This window comes from Cynoglossus semilaevis, unplaced genomic scaffold (genome assembly GCF_000523025.1).
Source record: "Cynoglossus semilaevis isolate Cse_v1.0 unplaced genomic scaffold, Cse_v1.0 scaffold1102, whole genome shotgun sequence".
In the NCBI taxonomy this organism is placed as follows: domain Eukaryota; kingdom Metazoa; phylum Chordata; class Actinopteri; order Pleuronectiformes; family Cynoglossidae; genus Cynoglossus; species Cynoglossus semilaevis.
In genome coordinates, this window is record NW_007585110.1 from 123,323 (window position 1) to 143,970 (window position 20,648).

The 20,648-nt window shown below is 38.2% G+C and overlaps 3 protein-coding genes across 3 annotated transcripts; 1 reads left to right on the forward strand and 2 right to left on the reverse strand.

Moving 5' to 3' along the window:
* Positions 1-100: 100 nt before the first annotated feature.
* Positions 101-2,319, reverse strand: LOC112486534 (chromosome partition protein Smc-like). Its single transcript, XM_025053550.1, has 10 exons — positions 2,281-2,319; positions 2,135-2,199; positions 1,883-2,041; positions 1,348-1,465; positions 1,207-1,257; positions 1,035-1,112; positions 895-951; positions 752-811; positions 482-537; positions 101-244 (listed from the first exon to the last, which is right to left on the reverse strand). The coding sequence occupies exons 1-10, from the start codon at positions 2,317-2,319 to the stop codon at positions 121-123; spliced, it is 807 nt and encodes a 268-aa protein (XP_024909318.1). The 3' UTR covers positions 101-120.
* A 2,560-nt stretch (positions 2,320-4,879) lies between these two features.
* Positions 4,880-11,649, forward strand: ctr9 (CTR9 homolog, Paf1/RNA polymerase II complex component). Its single transcript, XM_008337004.3, has 23 exons — positions 4,880-5,039; positions 5,603-5,701; positions 5,829-6,068; positions 6,171-6,288; positions 6,369-6,458; positions 6,769-7,025; positions 7,124-7,231; positions 7,321-7,557; positions 7,640-7,858; positions 7,995-8,178; positions 8,263-8,351; positions 8,448-8,633; positions 8,764-8,851; positions 8,945-9,093; positions 9,168-9,284; positions 9,374-9,519; positions 9,611-9,682; positions 9,868-10,003; positions 10,104-10,253; positions 10,342-10,487; positions 10,567-10,663; positions 10,750-10,862; positions 10,951-11,649. The coding sequence occupies exons 1-23, from the start codon at positions 4,995-4,997 to the stop codon at positions 11,324-11,326; spliced, it is 3,462 nt and encodes a 1,153-aa protein (XP_008335226.1). The 5' UTR covers positions 4,880-4,994; the 3' UTR covers positions 11,327-11,649.
* A 1,652-nt stretch (positions 11,650-13,301) lies between these two features.
* Positions 13,302-19,428, reverse strand: eif4g2a (eukaryotic translation initiation factor 4, gamma 2a). The gene is made up of 19 exons (XM_008337005.1): positions 19,325-19,428; positions 18,692-18,817; positions 18,475-18,577; positions 18,261-18,392; positions 18,117-18,183; positions 17,882-18,033; positions 17,692-17,802; positions 17,433-17,615; positions 17,136-17,277; positions 16,874-17,037; positions 16,377-16,478; positions 16,186-16,296; positions 15,996-16,100; positions 15,685-15,900; positions 15,346-15,604; positions 15,044-15,248; positions 14,686-14,894; positions 14,462-14,583; positions 13,302-14,381 (listed from the first exon to the last, which is right to left on the reverse strand). Exons 6-19 carry the CDS (start codon positions 17,963-17,965, stop codon positions 14,316-14,318), a joined length of 2,079 nt encoding a protein of 692 aa, XP_008335227.1. The 5' UTR covers positions 17,966-18,033; positions 18,117-18,183; positions 18,261-18,392; positions 18,475-18,577; positions 18,692-18,817; positions 19,325-19,428; the 3' UTR covers positions 13,302-14,315.
* Between the last annotated feature and the right edge of the window lie 1,220 nt (positions 19,429-20,648).

The following is a 20,648-nucleotide window of genomic DNA, read 5'->3' on the forward strand; positions in this document are numbered from 1 at the left end:
AGAGGCTGATGTCATCCAGAGCTCTGTGATGCTGCTTCAAGTACAGAAAGCCAGGAGGTAATACAGTCTTCAAATACTATAATGTAACTTCACACATAGTAATACACATACAATCACTTTTTAACCCAGAGAAAGTGAGAGTTTCCTACTTGCCTGCATTTCTTGCATCTCACTTTGCAGGGAGCGGTGGTTCAGTGGATCTCTGCCATAAATACTCTGAGGGCCAATACGGTTTTGATCATACCTGTTGGTGAGCAGCAGTGTTACATCTTACTCATCCTAATATGGATTTATGTCCTTCTGTTTTGTGGCAACAGATCTGTGTAATACATGAAATGTGATTTGAAGTGAAGTGAATTTTCTATTCATTTTTTTCATTGGAAAGAAAGGGAATAATAAAAGATGTTACTGAAATTTTAAGCTTAAATGTAAACTTATAAAACAACCATGAGATCTAATGACAATCAAGTGAAATTTTTACCTTAGAATAACTTGGTGTGAATGCTCCTGTAATTTTGTCATCTCCGACTGCAGGTCCTGCAAGAATGTAACATGATATGTACATAAAAATATATATAACTAAATATGACAATGTCAGTTTCTGACTGCATGATTTACCTTTGTCACATTGAAAACACATTTTATTGATAATCATATTTTATGGTTTCACCTTGTTTCGATTATATAAAATATTGAACAAACAAGTAAATTTTCCACAAGATTGTTTCCTCTGCTTTATGAGAGAACATACCATAATCATGTTGTGATTCTCCATGTGGGAGTTCTTCATCTTATCCATAAGACAGTCTTTCTATGCAGAAAAACAAACAAAAAACCAACAACAATAAAGTCTGAACCAAATGGGAGATTCTTCTATTGGTCTGATAGATTTACCTTTGTGATTTCTCTGTCTCTCAGTGTCAACATCACAGTGGTTGCCTGAAGTTCGGCCTGTTTAGATCAAAGTTTTAGAACTTAAATGTTTTATTATAGGACATTTATTTTGCTAATTAAGAAGAATTGGCTTCTCCTACCCTTAATTCAGTATTAACTTTCTTTAATTTGTTGAGGGTCTCTTCAAAACATGTCCTTTCAAAGGTTAGTTTTTCATTCTGCATGAACATAAAAACCTTATTGTTATGCAAACATCAGGTTGTGAAAAGAAAGTGAACAATTGTACAAAAGTACATTTCAAAATTATTTTACCTTGTCTTCAAGCCTCCTGACTTGATTCTTGAGACATTCAAGTTCATTGTTCTGAAGACAAAATTGATTTATTATAGATGCACTATTAAAAAAACAACTAAATTCTCCAACAAAATATAGAGCAGTGAGTGTTGAATTTACTAGTTTTGTGCAGTTGGTCTGGGAACGAGCTGCCCTCTCCTGGGCCTCTTTAAACGCACAGCGTGTTTCCTCCAGTTCCTCTGTCAGGGACCTGACTCTCACTGCTGAGCGCTGAGCACTGCAGAAAAAGTGAAAGAAAATAATTCACAGGAGTTCCACTCCTGATGTTTATTTAGTAGCTTTGTCAAAAGGATTTGATTTTGTACGTTTGTAGTTTTCTTTAAATACAATGTAAGTATTCTTATAAACTATGAAATTTAAGCTTGTATTCACTGTTAGAAAGAAAAATATATTATATTGTTTTCAAGACTTCATAATTACTGACAGTGATTCTCACAACAATTTGGCTAATCAAACTCATAATTGCACTCACTGATTTACTGTCCAGAACATTCTGCCAGTGTAACAGACGGACACACAGATTTGGATGTTAAATGTTTCAAGTATTTTATTTCACATTAAATATTCTTCTGATGTTACACGAAAATGTGATAAAACACATTTAAACTTCAAATGTGAATCTATTGTCCCTCACCTGGCCACTTTGGCTCTCAGTTCAGTAACCTCCAGAGTGAGCTGCAGATTCACATCTTCACACTGAGCCACTGTCCTCAGCAGGCTGCTGTTCTGCTCACTCAGCTTGTGATGAGCGTGCTTCAGTTCAGCAACGACAGCAAAAAGGTCTTTTCCATCACTGAGCACAAACACAGAACAACATGGTGTAAAGAATGACAATGTGTTCCTTACAGCAGGTCAATACAAGCTGTGATTAAATGAGGGAAAGCACAAACCAGGAACACCGATGACTTTCTGAGGAGCCAGCTTTGCTTTGAGGACATGGGAAATCCAGCCCTGAGAGGAAAGGTTTGGAGCATTGCTTAAAAATGATTTAGCCATTTCTAGATATAACTAAACACAACAAAGACAACGTACCATTAACAAGCTCTTTACATGACTCTTGCAAAGATGCATGATTGATGTCAGCTTCGGCACTAAAACACAGAAATGCAATTTAAACAACAAACAGCAAAAACATCTGAAGGGTGATTCAATCATTAATTGTTTTTATGTCAAATTAGTTTATCACAGAGCCAGGAAAATCAACTAAAAGTGTTTTTATTTTCTCAATTAACCTCCTAATATTTAGTTAGAGTGCTTTTATCATCAGCTTAATTATCTTAGGTGGACTAGCTGGTCCTTGTTTATTTTTACTCAGAACTCAAAAAAGTTTGGATACCAACATCTAAACTAGGGGTGCCCAATAAGTAGATCCTGATCTACCAGTAGATCGCGAAGGGAGTACTGGTAGATCATGAGCAATTAAAATAAATTTTACAGTACACAAACATATACTGTATTAATATATATAGTACTGTATATATTTAATGTTTTCTATGAAGGTAGATCACATCAGTCTTGTAATTTGAATAGTAGCTTCCAAACCAAAATAATGTGCACACCCCTGATCTAGGCTGTTTAAAACCCTTTGTACACATATGCAAAAAAACATTTTTTTAAAGAACATTCATGCCTGAAAAACACAATCCAAAATTAAACTCCACCTGTCTTGGCTGCAATGCGAAATCCACTCTCGCATGGTGGTGTGGAAAGTCTCTCTGCTCACATGTGGGTCTTGACCATCTGGGTCCAGCCGCTGCTGCAGTGCAGCCAGTTTGTCCTGCCCTGAACTCTCAGCTGTCATGGTCTGGAGGTACTGGATGATGGTTGAGGACAAAACCTCACCTGGAGGCCAAAAAATATAAAAAACTAATCAACATGTTTTTATTTTTAACCCATTCTGTTCAGCAGACCATAATTCAGTGTACCTGAGCTGGAAGTGTCACATGTGTTATACATGATGTCAAGGAGTTCACGCTCAGAGAAACCAGTAGCACTGTCCCTTCTGTCCTCACAGACATCTTCCGTTTCACAGCCTGGTGACTCCCATCCTTCCCGCAGGAATAAACCATGTAGAACAAATAGTTTTCAGTAAAATTACAATTGATTCTTCGATAGAGATGTAAAATAACTGACGCACCATTGTTGTTGTCCGACATCATGCTTGTTGCTCCTAGATGTGAGAAAAGTCTCTTTCCTACATTACCTAAGATTTAGACATTAAAAACACTGTTTCCATTAATACCAAAAATGTAATAAGAGAAGAGAAAAAGAGAATATGTTTAAATTAGGAAAAATAATAATTGACCCCAACCCTTTGCCAATAGTGCTTAGTTTACAATATCAATGTTGCACTTACTTATTGGACATTGGACAATTTGTATTCATCTTCAAATAAATTCTGAATCCAGACTCAGGTTCTGTACATTTCTTCTTTTGGCCATGACCTAGAAGGAATAATGGCATCAAAATCAATTTTAGTTTTTAATTTAAGTTTTTAAAAAATTGTCAAATTGAGTTGAATTCAATCAGTCACAAAATTGTTACTTACTTTTTGTCTTTGTTCTTTTTCTGTTCTGTTTCTAAAACATAAAACACAAAAAATAAAAATATAATACAAAAAAAGAGGTTACATTGTGATGTATGTTTGTCTGTGTTCTTCTGATGTCCTCTGACGATAGCACAACAAATTTCCAAGATGGTCTTATGCGTTTTTGTCTCTTCTGTTTCACTTCAAAACCAGCTGACATCCAGAAGCCCTCCTCCCATCACCCCCGCCCACGACCCATCATTACCCACCTCGTCTGTGGCAATCATGAACTTAGTTCTTTTAGAATTTGAATTCACTGGTTTATTATACTATAATTATTTTTATATATTGAAAATAACTAGATAAAAATAATAATACAAGAATAACATGGAACTTAAACTTATATATATACTTACACTTATACATAATGCTTTTGATGAACCTTTCTATTTTTGATGAAAATGATTCAAACAGAAGCACACATTAACATATTTGGCAAGTGTGTGGATGCAGTAACCACTAATGTGGTTTTTTGTGGTATCAAAATGGGTTACTGCACCACGTGAGCAGAGGTAGTTTCTCTTTAAATTATTTTTTCACAGATGTTTGAGCCCCACATAAGAATATGTCCACAAAAACCCAAAACATAATCCCATTATTTTATAATGCCAGACATTACCCTGGTGTTATTAAAATGAGAATAAACACGTAATGATTAACATTTGTTGTTTTATAAATTTAAACTAACAGTGAAAAACCAAGTATTTCAGGATAATTCAGTTCAAAGAGAGAGTTTTACAAATGTGTCAATATTTTTGGCATAACAGACATTTTTTAAAAATATTTAGTTAATTAACTAGAGACAATTGTATCAGATTCTAACTGTAAATGTAATAATGTGCCTGTTGTTTTTTGTTTGCTTTTTTACAAAAAAATATATTCAATTTTTTAGTTTTTCCAGAGACCACAATACAACCACAAAACGCTACCTTTTCCTTTTTTATGTTAAGCTGCCTTTTCACAGTTTTCTGGTTTATTTTTTTCACCCGGAACAAGCTCTCAGATTTCTAAGTTTTGCAGCCGGACTCAAATGTGGTTGCACCTCAACGTCTATTTGTTTCCTATCGGAAGCATGAAGTAGCTACTAACGGATATCGGAAAATCGAACTGAGTTTTTTTTAAACAAATCTGGATTGAGAGAGTGTTGTCGTCTGTAAAGATGTCTCGAGGATCCATTGAAATCCCTCTGAGGGACACCGATGAGGTAAAACGTGCATTTAGTTTAGCATGAACCGACACTTACATATCCTAATGCTAGCATTAGCTTGAGTTAGTTCTTGATCCCAATATGTCGCTGGCGTTCGAACAGTTGTGATGCTAATATAGACGTACTTCGTTTACCTAGAAATGCATATGTGTACAAAAATATTTTTTTACGGTAACAGTAGCTGCTGCTCGTAGTGAGGTTGGTTGGTTAATGATCTATTGTTATTTGAGCTGGAAATAATTAATTTGCTGACGTTATTCTTCGAAAAATATCGACGGTTAAAAGTAATGGTCAAAGTAAAGCGAATTTCAAACGTATACACAGCATACACCATACATCACAACAGTTTTGCTTTTAAAAGTCACAGGTTAACAAAGCAAAATGGCAAAAAATAGTAATAACATTTATTTGCAAACTGAAATGTTAATAGAACTGTGCTATTGTTGCTACGAGTTTGATCTTTTTACTTAAACTCTATTTATCCAATCCTTGGATTGTCTCATGCATTGTTTGGACAGATGTTGTATTATGATTTACAATATTTAAACTTAATCTTACAGGTCATTGAGCTAGACTTTGACCAACTCCCAGAGGGTGATGAAGTCATCAGTATCCTGAAGCAGGAGCACACACAGCTGCACATATGGATCGCTTTGGCTGTAAGTTTGTTGTGGCTGTTGTTGTTCGTGTTACTATTGTTTCATTTGTTGACAGTGTTGACAAGTACAACACAATGGATTAGAGTAAAACATACAGAAAACATTAAATTGACCTTGTTGTTTGCAGCTGGAGTACTACAAGCAGGGCAAAACAGAAGATTTTGTCAAGCTCTTAGAAGCAGCTCGCATAGATGGAAACCTGGATTACAGGGACCATGAAAAAGACCAGATGACCTGTCTGGACACCTTGGCTGCTTACTATGTCCAGCAAGCACGTAAAGAGAAAAACAAAGATGCCAAGAAAGAGCTTATCACACAGGCCACCCTGCTGTACACTATGGCAGACAAGATCATCATGTATGATCAGGTTAGAAAAAAAATCCTTATTATTTATTAATAATCATAAGAAGTACAATGGCTTTCATGTTAATTATTTGAAATTAATGCAATATGGTATTGCCTCACTAAGAACCATTTGTTGGGAAGAGCCTGTTTCTGTTTGCTGGAGGGAGACAAGATGGACCAGGCTGATGCTCAGTTCCACTTTGTCCTTAATCAGTCCACCAACAACATCCCTGCTTTGTTAGGCAAGTTACACACTATAAAAAATGATTTGTCTTGACTTCACTTCATTCACCAAAGTACTCACAGCATCATTGTTCAACAGGTAAAGCCTGTATCTCCTTCAATAAAAAGGATTACAGAGGAGCTCTAGCATACTACAAAAAGGCTCTGCGCACAAACCCTGGATGCCCAGGTAAACAAGTTTCATGATATTAAATTAGAATGGAATTGAATCTGAATCTAATTTTAATACATCAAAAAAAAATATCTATATTACCAAAACATATAAACAAATTATAGGGGAAATATGGCGTTTGGCACTTTACTATACTCCATGAAAATATTTTTATCCAATCACAAATTATTTAATGACCATCTGTTAGGTCAAATTATTATTTAATTAGAAGACAAATATTTTTGACCTACCTATATATCAGTTTTAACAGTGTTTTTTTTTTTATTGGTTGAATGTATGGCTAAATCTCTCTTTTTCCTCTTACCAGCTGAGGTAAGACTGGGGATGGGTCATTGTTTTGTCAAACTGAACAAATTGGAAAAAGCTCGTCTGGCCTTTGGCCGTGCCCTGGAGCTTAATTCCAAATGTGTGGGAGCACTTGTTGGATTAGCAGTTTTGGAGCTCAACAACAAGGAAGCTGATTCCATCAAGAATGGTGTGCAGCTCCTGTCAAGAGCTTACACAATCGACCCAAGCAACCCCATGGTGCTGAATCACCTGGCTAACCATTTCTTCTTCAAAAAGGTAATCATTAGGATTTGTGTGATATTTCATATCTTAATTTTTACACCAACCACTTACTTAGCTGTCAAAATGCCTGTGGGATTTGTGTTTGCTATCAGGATTACAGTAAAGTGCAGCATCTGGCCCTTCATGCTTTTCACAACACTGAAGTTGAAGCCATGCAAGCTGAGAGCTGCTACCAGTTAGCACGCTCGTTCCACGTTCAGGTGAGGTCAAGCCTGACGATATGTAAAAGTTCTTTTTTCTTCTTCTATGAACCAATTGCAACTGTTTAATTGTGTTATTTTCTCTACAGTGCGATTACGATCAAGCCTTTCAGTATTACTACCAGGCCACTCAGTTTGCCTCAGCCACCTTTGTGTTGCCCTTCTTTGGGTTAGGACAAATGTACGTGTACAGAAGAGATAAGGAAAATGCAGCACAGTGTTTCGAGAAGGTTTTAAAGGCCTACCCAAACAACTATGAAACTATGAAAATCCTTGGGTCTCTCTATGCAACATCTGATGATCAGGAGAAGAGAGATATTGCGAAAGTACGTTGCCTCTTAGCACATCAGGTTAAAATAATCTCTGCAGAGATAATCTGGATTTATGTTACCTTTTTTTCATTTCAAGGGTCACCTAAAGAAGGTAACGGAGCAGTATCCAGATGATGTGGAGGCATGGATAGAGCTAGCTCAGATTTTGGAGCAGACTGACATCCAGGGAGCACTGTCTGCTTATGGCACAGCTACTCGCATCCTGCAGGAGAAGGTCCAGGCTGACGTTCCTCCTGAGATACTCAACAATCTAGGAGCGCTACATTTTAGACTGGGCAACCTGGGAGAAGCCAAGGTAACTAAATTATGAGACAGCATGATATTCAACAGGGCCACATTTGCATTTAATGACAACAATCTATGCAAGAAGCTATATTTAGCAGGAACAATGGTGCTATTTCAAAGCTGAGGTCATGTTTTTTCTCCCATAGAAATATTTCCTGGCATCTCTGGACCGGGCCAAGGCTGAAGGAGAGCACGATGAACATTACTACAATGCAATTTCTGTCACCACCTCCTACAATTTAGCTCGTCTGTATGAGGCCATGTGTGAATTCCACGAAGCTGAAAAACTCTACAAAAACATTCTCAGGGAGCATCCCAACTATGTGGATTGTAAGCAAAAGGGAAAAAACAAAATATGAGAGCATAAAAACCTTTCATTTGTACTGCATTATCACTAAAACATTTGGTTTGCAGGTTATTTGCGTCTTGGGGCAATGGCTCGTGATAAAGGGAACTTTTACGAAGCTTCAGATTGGTTCAAAGAAGCTCTGCAGATTAATCAGGTACATTGGTCTGTCTCTGTGGTAAATAATACAACATTGACATTGTCTGATGCAATGCTCACCTCTTGTGATATTGGTTCTGTATACGTGGTGCAGGATCATCCTGATGCCTGGTCCCTGATAGGAAACCTCCATTTGGCCAAACAGGAGTGGGGTCCAGGCCAAAAGAAGTTTGAGCGTATCCTGAAGCAGCCATCCACACAGAATGACACCTACTCCATGCTGGCTCTGGGTAATGTCTGGCTTCAAACATTGCACCAGCCAACAAGAGACAGAGAAAAGGTGGGTTATTTATGATGAAATTGCTGTATCTGATATGTCATGGATTTGAGATTAACAAGTGCTGCTCTGTAATAAATCCTCATATGTAATGGGAAAGTAAAAAAAAACAAAAAACTTTTTGCTTGGACAGGAAAAAAGACACCAGGATCGAGCATTGGCAATTTATAAACAAGTCCTGCGAAATGATGCTAAGAATCTCTACGCTGCCAACGGCATCGGTCTGCATCAACCCTAAAATCCTTGTTAAAGACAAATTTTATCCATTCCGTTACTTGTGTATGATCTCACTGTGCATATATTATTATGTCCAGGTGCGGTCCTGGCCCACAAAGGCTACTACAGAGAGGCCCGTGATGTTTTTGCACAGGTGAGGGAGGCCACGGCGGACATCAGTGATGTGTGGCTTAATCTGGCTCACATCTACGTTGAACAGAAACAGTACATCAGTGCCGTCCAAATGGTAAGGACATTAAATGTAATATTGTTTTAGTAATTGTTTATTTTGTTTTATAACTACTCATTATTTCTCTGCAGTATGAAAACTGCTTGAAGAAATTCTACAAATATCAAAACACTGAGGTGCTATTGTACCTCGCAAGGGCGCTTTTTAAATGTGGTAAACTACAAGAATGCAAGCAGATGCTACTGAAGGTAAAATGAGGAGAAGCATTCAAATAACATGTTTTTATTACTTTACAAGTGGCACAGAAAACTCTGTATTTCTGCTGTTTCCCAAAAAGGCTCGTCATGTGGCCCCTAATGACACAGTGCTGATGTTTAACGTGGCCCTGGTGCTTCAAAGATTGGCCACTCTAGTCCTGAAAGACGAGAAGAGCAACTTGAAGGCTGTGCTCAGTGCTGTTAAAGAGCTGGAACTGGCTCACAGGTAGAGAAACTAAATTTAATTTAGTCTCTTATGGGATAAACATTTATTTCTTTTTACTTCTTGGTGTCATTTTCTTTGTCCTCTTCAACAGGTACTTCAGCTACCTAAGCAAGGCTGGTGACAAGATGAGATTTGATCTTGCCTTAGCTGCATCAGAAGCAAGGTCAGTCTGAAAAATGTCTCTGTTTTAGAGAAGTTACTGCATCTTAAAAGTGTTGCAATTTTACTTCATACCCTATGTGATCATATCTGCAAATCAACTTATTGTCAGATATAAAAATGATACCAATGTTATTTAATGTCAGTTACAAATGGGTGTTACGAATGGGTTTTGTTATGTGATTGCAGGCAGTGTTCGGACTTGCTGAGTCAGGCTCAGTACCATGTAGCTAGAGCCAGAAAACAGGATGAGGAGGAGAAAGAACTTCGAGCAAAACAGGAGCAAGAGAGGGACTTGCTGCGTCAACAGCTGATGAAGGAGCAGGTAATTACACCCATGTCGTTTAGAATTTTGTTTTTGGTTTACTCTAAGAGCTTCCTAATCAGTCTTTTCATCCCGATGTGTTAATTGCAAATATTATTAGGAGGAAAAACGAACCAGAGAGGTTGAGGAGCAGAAGAAGCTTCTGGAGCAGAGAGCTTTGTACGTGGAGAAAACCAAGAACCTGCTCACATTCGTAGATGGGCCAAAGGAAATGGCCAAAGAAAAGAAGAAGGGAAGTGGGGGAAGTCGTGTAAGTTATACGACTCATTTCCAGAATTCAGAAGTACCTTGCTTGGTTGATAGTAGATGAGATCTTCTTGGTTGTTTTTTGTCTCAAGCGTAAGAAAGGAGGAGACATGGATGAGTTTGTCAATGATGACTCTGATGAGGATCTGCCAGTGAAAAAGAAGAAGAAAAGGAGTGGAAGTGGAAGTGAACAGGAAGAAGGTGAAGAAGGAGAGAAAAAGAAGAAGAGGAAAAAGAGGTAATGAATATGCTTCTGTTAACATTAAGAATGAACACTGAACATTGACCCCTAATGAAATGTTTCCTGTGTCTCACAGACCAGCCAAAGCTGGAGGTGATGACAGTGATGACGAAGATGGTGCATCCAGACCGAAGAAGCAGCGCAAATTCAAAGAGCGCAAAAGGATTGAAAAGGTGATGATGATATTCTGTTCATTTTTAGTCTTAATTGACAAAGAAGTTATCCGATCTGACTTTTTTCTTTTTGCTCTTATGTTTAGCCCAAACCAGAGCGTCTGCCACCATCTCTCAAAGGCAAGATCAAGTCAAAGGCCATCATCTCTTCTTCTGAATCATCTTCAGATGAGGATGGACTAAAAATAGCTGAAGACAGGTACATTGATTTCAGATCTATGATTTTACATCTGAGTGATTAAAAAAAAACAACCAACAACCTATGATATTTGCCATTTTCCACACAGACATCAAAAAGAAAGCGATTCAGGGTCTGATGATGAGGAAGGCAACAGAAAGCGCATTGCTTCTGACAGTGACTCAGACAGAGGGAGAAACCCCTCTGGCAGTGAGGCAGGCAGCCCTCAGCGCTCCGCAGGCTCCGACGATGACGAATCCGGCAGTGAGCGACCAGTGAAGAAGAGGAGGGTACAGAGGCAGCAATCTGACTCCGAGCAGTCCGACAATGAAAGCAAGAGAAGTCGGTCTGGATCAGAGGAATCACAGCCCGGTTCGCCTGTTGTGGCTTCAGACAGAGGATCTGAGCCAGGATCAGACAATGAGGTTTCTGCACGTGGCTCCGAACCTGAGGCCTCCAATAATGAGGTGTCAGACAGTGATTAAAATCTCCAGACTCCCCCCTTACAGACTGGTCACATGTGGACTTTACTTTCTATATATAAAACATACTACATACTGTCACTATATCATGAATAAACCTAGAGAAGTCATTTTGTTACAGCTCTTTTGTTTCTCACATCTTAGTACAAAATAATGTCCAAGCACAAATATTGTCTTGTTTGAAAATGATTTTTACAAGATGATTTGTGTGGTTTACTATGAAAAAGTGTACAATTTTTTTTTTATTGTCTTAGGCCTATAAGGCAGACAATATTATGGGTGTCTTTGAACTTCTGAATAAAATAAAGGACTTAATTTTTCTTCAATCTTTTTCTCTAATTTACTTGAATGTATGTACATAAAACTCACTAGTTTTTATATTTAGCAATAGTATTCTTTTTCATTGTTCTTCTCAGTTTTATACAGTATTGACACATTAAAGAAATTACTAATCTCATAGATACTTTATTTGTAATGCAGGGTCAAACGTACATTAATGCAAATATCTAAATAACAGCAGTAGGGTTTTAGTTAAGCAGATAACTTGGTTAAGACCAAACTTCAGTAGGTGGCAGAGTGGACAAAAAAGATTTAGGTGTCATTTTAAGTGGCATGAAATTAATAAAACACTGATTTAATGGGACTTTACACTTACTACTTTTTACTTTTACAATACAAATAGTGTCTGTTTGACCAAATACAGGAAAAGCATGTAAAAAGTAAGACTCAAATCATCCAAGAAATATATGAACATATCCCACAAACATACCAAACTTCAAAAACAGATGAAATCCTGCAGCTGGACAAGAAAACATGACAATATTACTGACTGTAGTTAGTCAGTTATATTTTGCCACTGGCAGTACGTAGAAATACTGTATGTCATATTGAGCTAAGCTAACTTTTCAAACCTGACAATAATCAACTTTGAATGCCTCAATAGTTACGAAATCTAAACAGTGTTACTATGGCTTGCAGCAAATGTCAGTGTCTGTATGTGTACAATGACAATAAAGGCAATTATTTATTCTTTACTTCTATGGGCTTCATTATATTTATGTAGTCCTATATTTTTTATTTTCTACTTTTTTTTTAACCTATCAATTTGAGTGTAAACATTTTCTCAACTACTCTGTATGCTAGAGTTTAAAATATAGGTAAGCGAACTGGGGTAAAAGTGTTGCTCTCTCTTACTAGCGGGGGAGGTATTTGGCCCTGAGTCCAAACTAGCTAGGTGCGCCGTAACAAACAGAATCCCGTCCATCATCAACCTTATAAATGTTTGTGTTAAAGTTACCTGTTAAGGAGAAACTGGGTGTAACATCTGTAACGTGTCACCTGCTGTAGTTTTTTCCACAATTCCACCACTCGAAAGTGGCATCGATTTCGTTGAGGCATTTGTTTTATCCAAAACGCCTTTTTGTTTTCCGGGAGGCTTTCTTCTATTTTCTTCCTCTAGTTGACTGTTTTAGAACTGCAAAACTAAGTTGAATTTGTGCCATTTTATCAGAGACTGAATTCCCTGCTCTGCGGGTCAGCGTGCTACTGAGTGCTTCACAGTGTAGCCGCTAATTAACACAGGTGTGATAGAATTCAGGAGGCGGGGCCTGCGCACTAAAAGAACTACATTACCAACCATCAGGATTCTGGGATGTTAGATCGATAGAGCCTTGTTTATGACCAAAAGAAAATGTAAAACATTTCAGCAGTCAATACTTGTACCTATGACAGATTATTGGGCCTAAATTCAACAGAACAAAATATGCTGAGTTTTTGGGGAGGCAAGAGAAAAGCAGCCAGTTTATCACAGTGGGAAGTGTGGAGAATCTTGTAAAGTTACACTTAACCTGTAGAACTGTGAATGTCCCGAGTTATTTCAAGGCGGTTCAAGTGTTAAATAACTGTGAGTTATTTCAAGGCGGTTCAAGTGTTACAGGCTCTGTTAAACAGGATATATAGAACAATCCAGAGCAAGGAGTTTGTTGTTAAACTTTATTCAAGTCTGATCTGTAGTTACAGTCACTTAAAATTTTCATTTTCACTCCAAAGGGATTAATGTGTACAGGTAGAGTACAATCTCAATTCCATGAAGATAAAAAGACACTTAAAAACTTGACAAATAGAGCAAACAGACTTATAAGTTCCACAAATGGTGGTGTGAACAGCTAGCGCAGAAAACTAAGCTTTGGCTGCCTTAGTATAGAAACTGAGCCATTCAAGTATAGTCTGAAATGCATCAGAGGTATGTCAATTTTAACTGATAAATTAAAAAATGCCAAGGCCACACCGATTTATTCCTAACAGCACTAAACCTTCAGACAGTAAAAAGAAGAGAAAAAAAAACATAACTGATAATTACACTTATTGTGGGGAAGTGATATCACACTGTGCAAATAAAAGAGGCCATTTCATAGTCATAACCAAGTTTAGATATTAGACAAAATGGTCTAGTTATTCTGCACAGGAAAGCCATTATGGAAAAAAAATCATGATAAATACAATAAACCATGAAAAGTGTTTTTTTAAACTATTGCAACAAGGTGTTGAGCAAAGTGCATCTAAAAACTGATCAGCAAATGCTGATAAAACACTGAAGAAAGAGCCCTTTTGTTACATTAGAGCCTTTTCTCTTTGTAAACAGTTTTAGCAGCACTTGGTGACTTGATAAAAACAGGTTTTGACTCTGGCACATTTCTTGCAAAACACTGCCAAACTTAAAACAAAACAAACAAAAAAAAAAAACTACTGATTGAAATGTATTAAAATGTCTTCGTGAGGAAACTAATAAAGAAAGGACCCCCTCCCCCAAAATGAACTAAAATGTCATGATGCTGGTTTGATCTGGCACAGTATTCCATAGAGATTGAGTTGTAACAGTGGTTGGGGGGAAACAATACAAAAAGGAAAGGAGGTAAGTAAGGAAGATAAAGACCACAAATACAAAACAGTAAAAAAAACTGCATTCTTAAAATACATGGCTGCTGTTTGTTCTTCAGTACTCATCATCCTCCGATTCCTCTTCTTCTGCAGTTTCCAGCCAAGTCAGCCATTGGTTCACCTGTTATAGTAATAAAATCTATCAGGCCAGAGCTAAAGGAACAGCAGCACGTGTACTTCTTGCAAGTATCACTTGTGTACCTGAAATAGTGCTTTCCCCTTTCCTGGATATTCTTGTGTGACATCTTCTTTCCATGACAAGAAGGCCTCTTCTTCAATTATTTCCATGTCATAAAGGTTAACAAAGTAGCGCAGTAACATGCCTAAAACAAGACAGTAAGCATTAGAATCTTTAACATCCACATACCAATGACAGCTCCCTGTCCTAGTACAACGGTGCTCCAGTCTTCTACCATTGAACATACCTTTGGGAAACCCTTTAGTGTTGCAGTGAACCTGCAGGGCATAGAGTGCAGCCACCTGAAGTTTCATGTAATCGTGAAGGAATTTCTGCATCACAGGCTTGAAGGACAGCAGCAGCTGCTTCTCCTCATCCAACTGTTCCTTGCTGGGTGCTGAAAACTGCTCCTCGTCATCATCTGGGTTGATCTTGTAAGAAATATACTGCAAGAAACTAAAAAAACAAAAACAAAATACAGATGGTTGAAAACCTTGCATCTAGGACTAAATGAGACAGTAGCTATGGACATGTTGAAACAACTAATAAAAAGAGGGTAAGGCAGAGTGTAGGACCATTTAGCTTCAGTAAGTGCCCTGCTGTACCTGGTGATCAGACTGTTGACAAAGCCTTTGTCAGTGTGGAGCTTAGCAGATATGTTGTCTTTGATCCACTTGTAGATGGACTGTGGAGATGGATCCACTTTGATCTCTTTCAGCAACTCTTTCTCCAGTTTCATCAGTGGAAACAAAAAGCTGAGACCCTTGCCCTCAAGAATTTCCAGCATCCTATCTTTGTTCTGGTCAATTTCTAAAGTACAAAAAAAAATCTCAGTATTCACATTGATTCTGGTTAGGCACACAACACAGGAAATGCACAGAATATCAATTTGGTGTGTTGGACATACCAGGCAGCATCTTTTGCATGTTGACTTTGCTCTGCTGGAACTGTTCGGTGAGCCATTCACGGTCCTTCAGTTTGACCATCTGCTGCAGGCACAGCAGGAAAAGAGGGAAATGCATACCATTCTCCAGCTGATGGGCCAGATCTGCAATGCTGCTTAAATCAGCAATTATGGCACGTGCTGCAAACTGTGCCAGGTAAGACTTGACAAGGGGGACTTCCTCCTCAATGTCAGGAGACTGTTCTAGGACACCTAAAAAGGACTGTTGAAGACCAAAATATAATTCAGAAATAATACTAAAAACAATGCAACCATCTGCATAGACACTCTTACAATACTGACCTGCATTATGTTTTCACCAGTGACGAGACCCTCGGTACAAAATGCATGGATCAGAATGCTTGCTTGTTCCCTGTTTTCATCTGAACGGCGAAGGGAGTGTGATACGATCTTGTTCAGCATCTCAGTCAAAAAGTACTGTGGAGGCTTCATGTCCTTGACAGCATTCACTGCCTCTTCCATGTCCTTGTTGCTTTGATAGTCTGTTATCAACGTCTCCTAAAAATAAAGTATGTCAGATATCTGTGCTGACCAATTACAAAAAACAAAACAAAAATCTCTTTTCTTATTCATCTACATAGTGGGAAACTTACTGTCATCTTGTGCAACTCTTCCTTTGTGGGTGGAGCTTTTTTAACAGACTTCAATGGTTTTTCCTGAATAGGTAGAGGATTGGTTTTTAAGCCCAGCTGTGGAGCCTACACAGAAAAAACAAATTAGGAGACTGTTTTCTGGAACTGTTATTGCCCATCTCTTGTTAGCAAAATTGTATTCAAACATTACCTGTCCTAGGGTTGAACCTTGGGCACTTGGTGGCATCATAGTCATTTGTGGCTGGAGCTTTGGAACCTGCTTTTTGTTTAGTATGAAGGATTGTGCTGGCCTCAGACTGATCTAAAAGACAGAATACGTATATCAAATGCTTGTACTTTCCCTGGCATTCAAAACACTTGCATATACGGAAAGAGTCCTACCTCATCAGCATTTAATTTTCCTTTCTTGGAAAATCGTGAAGCCATATCCTTGGACTGTGTTTGCCCTGAGTGATTCTGTTTGTGGTTGAAAACTGGTGAGCCCTGAAATTTCATATTAAACATCTTAGATCAACAACTTCAGTGGTCAAATGTAACAAATATCACCAACAATACCATTGAGAGGTAAATGATAATGGATGTAGCCATTTTACTGTACACTATATTTGACAAAGAGCTGCAGTCTTGTATATTGGTCTCACGTTACTTCTTAAACCATTTACAAAAAAACAAAAGTACACATTTTTATCCCATTTGTGTGCAACTAAGTCAAGACTAAGAGTCAAGTCTTCCATTATGCCATGTAGAATTTACATATTTCATCTCCCGATTTCCAATGAATAATGAGCATAACAAATTTGCTTTCAAAAACAGCAGAGAATCTCATTTTTAAAACCAATGTGGACTCTGTACACTCAAAAAACATAAAGAACATGTACCTGACTTTGTTTTACAAAAGGTTTGCTGCCTGCTTCAAACTGAGGCTGGATCGAACCATTGCCATTACTAATATGACCATTGAAGAGTGGGTTTGTTCGGTGACGCCCCATGGTTGGTGAATAGTGGTCCTGAATGACCCCTGGACCTGTACCAATACCACTTCCTGCAAAAAGAAAGCAATTTAAGGAAATTAACAGACTGGATGTAATGCATCAGGAAAATAGTGCAACTCCTCTTTTTATTTTCAAATGGATGACTTACCAGGCATTTGTCCAAACATATCAGCCAGCCCGCCAAGCATCTCTCTGTCAAACTTGATCCTGGTTGGCAGGAATGAAGGGTTGTCCATGAAGTAGTCATTCCTCATTGCATCATGTTGTGGTGGAATAAAAACACCTAAATCCTGCCAAGATAAAAAAAGGAAAAAAAAAAAAGAAAAGAAGCTTACTTTAATTAACAAGACCATTGAGTGATTGAGCAGTAAATTTTAATTAAGACCATTGAGTGATTGAGCAGTAAATAAATACGTGCAGAAAAGTATTTCCAAATGGGACGAACCTTTACTGCATCCTGCCGAACTTGATTAATCGTCTTTGGTCCATTATCAACGTACGCTTTGCGGGCTACCCAGGTGTTGGCTCGGAGCTCCACTGTGTTCTGCAACAGGAAACGGATCCTCGCAGGAAGGTCTTTGTTGTTCATCAAGGACCTCATTCGGCTGAAATATTGATCCATTAGAGACTGAAAGGAGGATTTCCCTTATTAGACAGATTCAAGAAATAAAAGATCATTCTTATGCTTTTGTTCTTTGACTTACCTTAGCTTTATCATGATCAAGTTTAGGTCCTACAGTTCTCATTATCTGACAGAGGCATTCCAGATCGTCACCCATATCCTTGATTTGGACTCTCTTCTTTTTCTCCAAAAGCTGAGTAGTACAATACTTTTAATACAACCCAACACTGTTGACAGAGTCATGGTCAGTCATAACCTTCAACAACACTTACTGTTTTGATGCACTTGTGAAGAATTGACTCATGAATAAGGTTGAGTTTGCCAAGTTCACCAATGAATTTGATGTTGCCCAGCATTTTGATCTTTGCAATAGCTCGCTGCTCCTCCTCTTCAGGGGTGAGAGGGCCATCTTGTTTGTCAAAGACTATGTTGAAAAACAGAATTAATTGAAAGTACATGACCAAGTACATCTGGAGCAGCTATAAATTTTAAATGTATCCAACTTACCTTCAACATTTTTGGCACGGTTTTCAAACTCATCTTGAAGCTTGGAAATTAAAAGCCGTCTGAATGTCTATAAGCACAATATGTTTATTATTATAAGATAAGACTAATAACAACAATAAACTTTCCTCTATAAAACAAACATACAGTATTTTGCTTTTGTATTGCTGGACTTTCTGTAGATGGTTCTTCAAAGTTTGGTGCTTCTTCAGCCAAGCGAAGACACAACTGAGCATATAACTGGCTGTACTTGGGCTCTTCGAGGGCTTTGTCAACAATCTACAGACAGAAACAGTGACAGATTATAGTTTCCCTGAAAAAGACCGGAGAGAGATCATGCACATTTCATAGTAATGCTCACCAATAAGATGGTTCCTTTCAAGACAAGCTTCGACTCCACACCAACATTGAGGAGCTCCAGACATAATTTGTCAAACTTCTCAGGAGTGAGTTTGTTAAGGATACTGCGGCCAAACATGATAGCAACATTTTAGCCATTACAAAATAATGTACATTAACCTGTTCCACGAGTTGTTCTGCTAATGCTTGACAATACCGTGATTTAATATTGGACTCACCCCCTCACTTTCCTGAAAGTTGCATCATTTTGCCCGTTGTCTTTGGAGGAGTTTGCATCTCGTCTAGTGCATCGAGAAGGTATCCATCTCTGAACGCCAGTACCTGGAGTTTTCCCCAGGAACTCGCTGACATTAACATAAAATATCCAAGGTCAGAATTGCACGTGTACAAAGATCCAAACAAAATGTATCAGTATCTGACCTACAGAATCTAAGAAAAAAATCCAAATCACCATCACATAAGGTGAACATTGTGACAGCCTATTCTTTTGATTGAGTGACTAACATTCTAAGCCCCAAAACAAAAGAAACCCAAGATGCACCCATTTTCTCAGTGTGTGCTAGCATAACCATGCAAGCAAGAAAACAAATAAGGCCAATAAAATGCCTGCCAAATTATTGTTATAGGGCAACCTTCCCAAGCATGACTAAATGGCGAAAATTAATAAAATAAATCACCTGTTGCCGACAGTCTTGGGATAGTGCTGAGGTGCACCCCCACCTCCTCCCCCTACACTGTGATGCCAACAAAAGGACAAAAGAAAAACTTTTAACTCTACGTGTAATAAAACTGTGACCCTTGGTCTAAATGTGAACTCTAGTGTATACACCCAGAATAACAGTGCGCAATACCTGAAACGAGAAGGACCCCCTGTTGCAACTACACTCTCCACTTTGGCGGCTTGGCAAATAATACCTGAAAAGAATGAATTCCTAGAAAAGGGGCTGGAGAGAAAGACCTGGAAGTTGCGGGAGACACAAAAACAAATAAAGAAACTGGTTAAAAGATAGGTGAAGTCTCGGGACACAATGGCTAAGCTGTGATCAAGAACACTGCTGTAGTTTAGTTGCCATATTGGAATTACTAGAGATTCTAGTTAATTACTCATCGAATCATTTTTTAGCCAGGCCAAGAAGCACATGAGCGCCAGCACGTGTCCGTACAAGTCTGTTTGAACCGGCATGTTGGCTTAGCACACCACGGTTAAACTCGCAAATCTGCGGCCTGTCTATTGCCCACTTTAACATTTCCAACGTGTCGACGACAAATATGCCAATTCGTCTTTCTTACCTGAAGCCAACACTGGTGATCAACTTAGATAACCTGACCTAAATACAACGTAACTTCTGAGAAAAACAGCCTAACAGGAAATAACAGCGAAGGGAGCGATTTCGAAACATGGCTCGCGAAACGTGTGCCTTTACCGGAACAAAAGCAACGCAATCAAAATTAAATACATGTTGAGGTCGTTTGGTTATATTACCGTTTATAATTTATACCGATGTCAGTTTGAAAAACACACGTTATATTCATTTAACTCTCAAATAAAAAAAACCAGAACAACCATGAAACCTATAGAGATTTCGAAAAAAATTACTAACCTGATAATTCACCTCTTAAGAACATGAAACAGTTTAAATCATCTAAGGAAAAACAGCTGATTTGATGAGTTCTTTGTTCAGACACCGGAAGTTGTCTGGAGAGGGGGGTTTAGTAGGCCACTGCTACCGGTGAGCTAACAGCTAACCGACTGTTAGAAATCTGTCTAACAAAAAGGACTTTAAACTTGAATCGTCCACTATACACGATAAAGATGTTTACACTTATTATCCTTAAGAATCAACCGTATACGTTGCTTAAGTAACAGTTAAAAGGAAAGTCACTAATGAAGCTACCGGTTAGCTTACGAGAAACAGTACATCATCTTACCTCTTACAAAAGGAACGTCAGCTTTACAGTTCGTTTGGTCAACCTTGAGGAAAAATAAAAATAAGACAATCGTCAACTAGGACGGTATAAATATAATCTTTCAAGTATTGTCTTTAACGACAGAAATCCGTCGACTTTGATGTGTCAATAAGCCGGTGCTGGTGAAGACAGACGTTCACTGATCTACTACGTCACCAGGAGCAGCAATTTGTATGGCGGCTGCGGCCTGCGTCACTCGGTCCTGCA

Excerpts from the sequence above, each read along its gene's own strand:
- eif4g2a (XM_008337005.1), bottom strand. The coding sequence starts at position 17,965 with ATGCTGGGCAACATCAAATTCATTGGTGAACTTGGCAAACTCAACCTT. Across the intron at positions 16,101-16,185 it reads AAGGTTCAACCCTAGGACAG|GCTCCACAGCTGGGCTTAAA; the intron begins GTAATGTTTGAA and ends TTTTCTGTGTAG. Across the intron at positions 15,605-15,684 it reads CTGGTGAAAACATAATGCAG|TCCTTTTTAGGTGTCCTAGA; the intron begins GTCAGTATTGTA and ends GGTCTTCAACAG.
- LOC112486534 (XM_025053550.1), bottom strand. The coding sequence starts at position 2,319 with ATGCATCTTTGCAAGAGTCATGTAAAGAGCTTGTTAATG. Across the intron at positions 2,200-2,280 it reads ATGTAAAGAGCTTGTTAATG|GGCTGGATTTCCCATGTCCT; the intron begins GTACGTTGTCTT and ends CTTTCCTCTCAG. Across the intron at positions 538-751 it reads AGAATCACAACATGATTATG|GACCTGCAGTCGGAGATGAC; the intron begins GTATGTTCTCTC and ends ACATTCTTGCAG.
- ctr9 (XM_008337004.3), top strand. The coding sequence starts at position 4,995 with ATGTCTCGAGGATCCATTGAAATCCCTCTGAGGGACACCGATGAG. Across the intron at positions 6,069-6,170 it reads AGATCATCATGTATGATCAG|AACCATTTGTTGGGAAGAGC; the intron begins GTTAGAAAAAAA and ends TGCCTCACTAAG. Across the intron at positions 7,558-7,639 it reads AGAAGAGAGATATTGCGAAA|GGTCACCTAAAGAAGGTAAC; the intron begins GTACGTTGCCTC and ends TTTCATTTCAAG.